This window comes from Formica exsecta, unplaced genomic scaffold (genome assembly GCF_003651465.1).
Source record: "Formica exsecta isolate Colony F162 unplaced genomic scaffold, ASM365146v1 scaffold2, whole genome shotgun sequence".
In the NCBI taxonomy this organism is placed as follows: domain Eukaryota; kingdom Metazoa; phylum Arthropoda; class Insecta; order Hymenoptera; family Formicidae; genus Formica; species Formica exsecta.
In genome coordinates, this window is record NW_021849297.1 from 2,152,899 (window position 1) to 2,160,352 (window position 7,454).

General features: G+C 39.0%; 1 protein-coding gene across 1 annotated transcript in view; it reads left to right on the plus strand.

Moving 5' to 3' along the window:
* LOC115234288 overlaps window positions 1-7,454 on the plus strand; it is a 292,623-nt gene that overhangs the window by 252,114 nt on the left and 33,055 nt on the right. The window contains exon 3 of the mRNA XM_029805255.1: window positions 6,165-6,282. Within this exon, the coding sequence (XP_029661115.1) occupies window positions 6,165-6,282 (118 nt within the window). The remainder of the gene's footprint in view (window positions 1-6,164; window positions 6,283-7,454) is intronic.

Below are 7,454 nucleotides of genomic sequence, written 5' to 3' on the forward strand. Positions count from 1 at the left end.
CCCGAGATGCACTGCAACGGCGGATTACTTTTTTCCTCGCGAGAGTATTTTTCCGTTTCCTCGCCGCGCTTTCCCCTTCACTCTCGTGAAAACCTCTTCTGTCGCATCCCGGCTCCGTTCTGATATTTCGAGCGTCGGAAGCGTAAGAAGCGATATCTTTACGAGAGTGTTTTTTTGCGATGACTCTTCCTCCTCGCCTCGTCGGGCTTACCTCCCGCGTGTTTTTCTTCGGGCTCGTCTGGCATCGTGTCGGTTGTCCACCCCGTTCGTCGGGGATCGAAACGAGGGTAGAAAGTGACTCACTTTCGGAACATTCCTGGCAGACAACGCACTTGCATCCCACACATACATGCATCCGCAAACGTATGTATATAACGAGCAACCGTTGGCTCCGCTCCAATCCCCACCAACTTTTGACGAATCTCGAATGCCAATGTCTCTCGACTTTGCCAACCAACGATGAAAATTCTGATAGAGTAGTCGTATTGCGATCGTTTGAGTGCATTAAACGGCACGATTGTTCGATGCACTATCGTTTTACTATACTTCTTTATCGTTCGACTTTACGCAACTCTAGGACTGAAAACAATTGTTTCCTGATCAGAAAGAATCGACAAGAGAGGATTTTTTAAAAAGTAGTTTGTAATCTCTTGTATCTACGAGTCCACGTTCATCTTCCAGTCCTCTAAAAAGAAAATAATGTTTTTTTTTCTTTCTATATACCGTATATCATACAAGTATGTACGTATTGTGCATGCAAGAAGAAATCATTATTTTTGTTCCGTTAAATAAAATTTTTATTCTTCGTAAAATGTGCATGGTTAACTGTGCAGCGCGCAATAGTTTTTTTCGCGGATTCAAACATAACCGGTTACATCCATACATTCACGACCAGTTCCATTTTTTTCTTTCATTCGCGATTTTATAATATTTCGCGGGTGATGTTAACGCAAATATCCGTGCGTTCGCAAAAATTTGCGAGCACCATAAAGCTCACTTTTAGGCGGCATATTCAATGAATATTCAAATTGTTCTCTTGATGCGACGCGCGCTCGATCATTTGTTTGGCGAAATTAAATCACCACTACCGTAAAAATTGTTTTATTACGCAAATACTCACGCGCGAGTATTCTTTCCACGAGCGGAATTCACGCGTTCGCATTTCTCGCCTTATGGCGAGAATTGTCGACGGCGATTTCGTGTGGCATCTTTTATAGGGATTTGTTCCCACATTTATATTCCTCTGGTAAAAGGGGAGGACTGGTATTGTACACGTCGGGTAGACCAAAGTAAATGCACCGACGGAAGAAACGCACGCGGCGGCAAGAGCAATATTATCGTTGAGAGGGAATGATAACACCCAGCCGCATATGTTACTGTACCAAGATACAAGTGTCTCTCTTCTTCCTGGAATACCGGCATGACTGCCGAAGAGTACTTGGACCAACAAAAGGGGACCCCGCACATCTGGATATTCTAAAAGCGAAGCAAGTTACGAGCGTCGAGATATTTATCCTGTCGATAATTACTTTTGCGATTAGCGCGGCTTGCATGCACCTTTCTTTGCGCATTAAAGTTTTCAGCTTACCGGTTTAACGCTAATGCTTTCCTGGCTTTTCGGATAAATACGGATTTTTTTATCGATTTTAATCGTGCTTGGACAATTATTTTTTGATAAAATTGATTGCAAGCGCTCGCGAGCGAATAACATACAATTAAATAAGAAGACTAGGACAATATGTAAAAAAGGGAATGTTCTAAAAAATGAAAGAAAATATCTTGTTAAATTAGAAGATTTAAGCAGCTTATATATAATACTATATCTATATCTATCTATACGATCGGTGTAGGATACTTCGGCGCAGTTGTTCGCCGCAGAGCTGCTCTTAAGCTAAACATTCCGACGGATTTTCGCCAGGCGTGCTTACGATCGTTGAATAGCAATGAGATCCCTTTCCCTGGTGGATCCTCCTTGTGGCGCGTCGCGTTGCGTCGCGTCCGCGACACCAGACGCGACGACAAAGACGCCGAATTTTTGGCACGAATTTGCGGGAAAAAGCTGGCGTCCGCCTTGCCGCCGCGAGAAAACGGCGCGAAACAAAAACTTAACAAGGGCACTTTAAAGTTGCCCGCGGCCTCGCCTCGCCCGCAGCGAGTCGACGGAGAGATGCGCAAAAGCCAAGTGTAGGATCGTTAGAACTTCATTTTACTTTATCGTAATTCCATTTTTCCCATCTTGCAAATAAATGCTTTGGTGCCCACGTCTATCGCGTTACCCGCGATACGACGGCAAGTTTCGATTCGATGAGAGTTAAATAGCATTTACCCCGTACTACTCTCGCGTCTCCTCGAAAAGCACCATTTTTTCCCCTGCATCTTCCTCGCATCTTTACGCCGCTCTCATCGCACCTCGCGTCTCCCCTCATTCTTCATAGCTCTTCGTTTTTTTCTTTTTCTTTTTTTTTTTTGCACTCCTCTTCCCTCTTTCTCCCTCTTTCTGCCGTAACGCACCACTGCTTATTCGATCCCTTCATTTCACGAGCCCCATCTCGCTCAAGGCTAATAATATCATATAGTTATCGTAGTGCGCAGCGAGATCGCACTTCGATACTTCGACTGCTTTTCCATTCCCGATAGATGCCCGGCTAAACTTACTTTTCTCATTGCCAACTTACTTACATCTCCATTCCATCCATTTCCCATTCCCCCGACGCAGAGATAAAAAACATGAGTTTCTTGCTAGTCGTCGTAAAAATAATTCGGGATGTGCAGATTCTTGGCGTTCACCGCGAGAAAGTTGTCTAGCGTTATCATCGCGGAATCTCGAGTCTTTGAAATTTTTATTACCATAATATCAATGGCGTCTTCCTCTTTCTGCGTCGCAACGCGAAAAAAATAAGACGAAAGCATTTGTCGTCTGTATTGGAAACGCTTAGAATAGAGACTTTTGCCAATTCTCTCTATTGGAAAAGATTAAATTGGTATTTGAAATTACGAATTCTATGGAAAGAAACGTATCAAAAATATTATAAATGAAAAGTTTAATTCTGTTGTACAAGCATGAAATGCTTGTCTCTGAAACGTTAATTAAAAAGACATTTGTCATCGTTTATTCATATGAGTGATTAAAAAAAACTGTTCTATCAACTAGAACGGAAAATTAAATCTTTTTAAATCAAATCTGATTACGTAATTTTATTAAATTAATATTGACAAGGATATTGATGGAAACAAAATATATAATGAAATTCTAGCAACAATTTGTGAATTCAAGAAAAAAACTACTTTTTTAAGGAGAAAAGCGCAGAATGTCAAGCTTTATACAGGTTATAGTTTGTAAAACAGGAAAAATGAATTTACAGTTGCGATGAAAAGTCCTTCCTCTCGGAACTGGATACTTTTATTTTCATCAACGAGTGGGTGGTAAAATAGCGCGCGGATATAAGTCGCCCTTAATCAATATCTTGCCTATTGAAACTTATTTATGTATACATGACTCTCTCCAAGAAGATACGAGGCAAAAGCGAAGCAATTTGCGACCACTTTTATAGAATACAGGAACATCCATAAAACCATCCTGGACTCTATATTCACTATATATATAAAAAACCCGTAACAGCGAACAAATCAAATATTGGAATATAACTGTTGAAGTGGATCTGTTACAACGATATTTGATCATGCACGAAAATTTAAAATAAACCGTTTCAATGGTTTGTCGGTGGATGGCACCATAGCATTCGCACCATTCCTTCATATATGCATACCCTTTCGTTTTGTGCGTTAACTGTTGTTTTTTTTTTTTTTTTTTGATACACTCAATCGAATCTTTATAATGAAATTGAGCGTTAGAGCCAAATTGGGAAATATTTTCTCATATCTGCAAACAGATATGGGGATAAAGCGGAAGTAAATTATTATTAATCGAGTTATCTTGTCCATGTTAATCGCAAAAAAAGAAAAAATCGATAATCACGAGTAGCGGATACAGTAGAAAATTACGGATAAGATAAGCGATCCCGTTTGAAATAATTCCTCGGAAAATCGAGAACACAGTCCATGGGAAGAAGACCTATATCGAATTCTACGACAAATATTTACAAAATCTTGTGATGAAAGAGGGCGGTTATGGAAGGATCCTTCATCCGTGTGTCCGTAGCCGGGTTTCTTGTATCCGCCGTGTTTTCTTAAGATACGTTAAGAGAAGTGTCATCTCTCTTCGACGTCTCATTCGCTCCCGCCGAGAGTAGTTTGAGGGCACACGTGTGCGCATTCTCTGACATCACATTGGATTTATCATAATATAAACGTTTACGTTTTCCCTTATTATACGCCGAGCTAACGAATAAAAAGCGCTGATTCGTATAATTCCGAGTACTCCATTATACATTTCTGCTCACTCCCGCATTTTATATAACTCTCAGAATACTATTCTGCTCGTTATTTGTAGTATTATTCGCATGTGATCTACATTATTCTTATATTGTTGCATTTTATATGGTTGTTATTGCATTATTGATTATGTATATGTAATGTGTAATAGTATGAGAGATGTACGTTAAATTTAAGAAGGTGGATTGTTAAAAATACGACATATGTATAATTTTCACATTTTTAATATATATCTACGACCGCCACTGAGATTACGAAAAATGGAGTAGATCGATACGATAGAAATTCAATGAGAAAGAGAGAGAGAGAGAGAGAGAGAGAGAGAGAGAGAGAGAGAGAGGGAGGGGGAGAGAGAGAGAAAGAGCGAAGATTAGACCCTTGCACGAGATATTGAGATTTAGGGATTTAAGGAAATGGTGCAAAGGATTAACAATAAGTCAAACTCGATGGTTTGACAGTTCTGTTGTATAAGATAATGAGCTGATAAAGAAAAGCGAAAGCCAGTCTTTCGCTGCTGTTATAGTTCTATCGTTAGGGCAACTCCGATCATTAAAGTTCCCCTCTTTCGTAATATTTTCTGCTCTTCCTCGTCATTGACGTTTTGTTTTGAACGCATGATGGCAGATTATTTCTTCTTTCTTCATGATTTAACGACAGCCACACTCGCGAAAAGTTCAAGCATTATTTTATCATTTATTTTTAGAATTTTTTTCTCTACCAGCAGAATAAAATTTTATTAAATATGTAATATTGTGCAGACGGAGAGAGAGACGCTCTATCGATCGCGACGAAAATACCATATTAATATTTAAAGAGATACTCGAGCTTGGTACTGAAAAGTATTAAATCAGTATTAAATCAGTTTTCCAGAATGAAACACACATTTTTGATATTCACGATGGAATGCAATCTGTTTACGCGTATCATCATCAAGCTGTTCTATTAATTGCATTAAAATTGCCGCGCAACATTTTATCCGAATACGATTTTACATGAAAGCATTATAATGCTATTGAAATGTTTACCAGTATTAAGTGAAGAAATAATTGATATATGATAATTAAATATTTCCGATAATCATATTTTATTTCAAATCGTTTCTTGTGTAATACACATATTTATCATAAATAAATTATATTAAAGATTAAAATGAGAAGAAAAAAAAACTGTATTTCTCTTATTTTAATCACAATTAAGGATAAAAGAATGTAATTCTTCAATTTACTTTAATGTTACTAATTGAAGAAATAAATAATATAGGTTGTGAAATATAGTATATAAATTGATAATTCCACAGAAAAATAAAACGTATTAAATAGATGTCTGCAAATGGCTATCCACTGTTCATTACTGACTGCTAGCTGCTTAACGAGATAGAATCCTTTCACCGCTGTCGATTCGCGCCGAAGAAAGGAACAGAGGTGCTGTATCAACGAAATTGCGTGATTCAATCGATACACACAGATTGCACCAGATCGCCTGGCTTCGCCGTATCCTCGTGTCGCGGCACGCGGTTCTGTTTCTCACACGCTCTCTCTAACAAGCTTTAACGAGTTATTGTGAACGTGGCAGACAGGTGTTATTTATGCGCCGCGTGGCGCATTTGTAATAAAAGCCGAGACTCGTCTTCGCATCGCCTGCATCCACCTCGCCGGTCTCGTAGGTGTCGAGGGATCGGATGAACCAAATGAGTTGTGAACCACGACTCGTAAAAAAAAAATTTCTGTCAAGTCAAGTTCTTTTACGATTCAGTCGTCCTTTTAAATTTTTAGAACCAACCAGCCCGACCAGAACGCGGCTCTAAAAAAGGTACGATAATGGGAGAAAGGAGGGGCACAACGTCACAAACCTCGAAGCGCAAAGAAAGAGGACCCCGCAGAACTAACGCAGGTATGATTAGAAAGCGGTGCGAATCGTCTCGCGCGGCTTTTGAGAACTCTTTTAATTTCGCTCAGAGATGTACGTAATTGCGACGGCGATTTAATACAACGCGCGGCGCGTATTCGTTTTCATGACTTTATAAGCGCGATTTTCATCGGATATCTCTTGGACAATTTTCACGTTTCTCTGCCAAAGGAAGAGAAAAATAAATAACGGCAAGCACTCGTATCTCGTTGCGATTGACGAAGAGTTGTACAAGCTACGCGACTTTGTTGAGTCGGTAGATAAAATACGTACGACAAGCTTAAGAAAAAAAGAGCTTAAATAAATTTTATAAGAGAAAATCTACTGTATTAAAATATCTTGTTTCTTTTATTTCTTATACTGTTATTTTTGTGTGGAAAAGTAAATTTTATTAATTTTATATTGTTTCCCTCGTATCGTCGTGTTTTTTATTACACATACGAGAGAGACAATTTTATTGCTTATTTTTCTATGTTATTTACATATTGCAATATTGTACATGTTATTGTACTTTTATTTATTTGTCTTCTATACGCGAGTTTAACATTTTTACAGAAATTCGCAAAAATGAAAATTTAAAGAAGAGATTTACATTTTACTTTTCAAAATATATATGAGGGAAAAATGGAAAAATAATACTCTATCGAGCTACTCTATTCCTCGTTACTGTTATAACTTTATATCACGCATGTGTGACACTGTTTTTATAATCGTCTAATTTATATTCTTACTCTGCTGCGCAAATTACAGAATGTGAAAAGTGCGTCATATCATTACGTAATGATATCATGAAGTAATTACCGGGCATTTAACCATTTCATCAGATAATCTGGTATAGTTTGTCGGGCGGCGTGCGCGAAAGGGTGCCGCGGAAATCGATATACTGCGGATACATTAACAAGAACGAGCCGTTTCGTGTCGAGGTTTAACGGAAACCGCAACGTTGCGTTGAAAAGTGCGCATATATTACGGAAGCTAATTATGGACGTTCGCGTGACGCATTCCCTCGACGAAAAAAGAGCATTTCTCGCGAAAAGAGCGGACGCCTCGTTGATAGAGGCTCGATCGAGGGTGCCACGATCGAAGGACCACGTAATCGTGCGAAGTGGAGCCGAGCCGTCGACCCTATTTTCATGGCGGAATTACCTCTCTCTTCC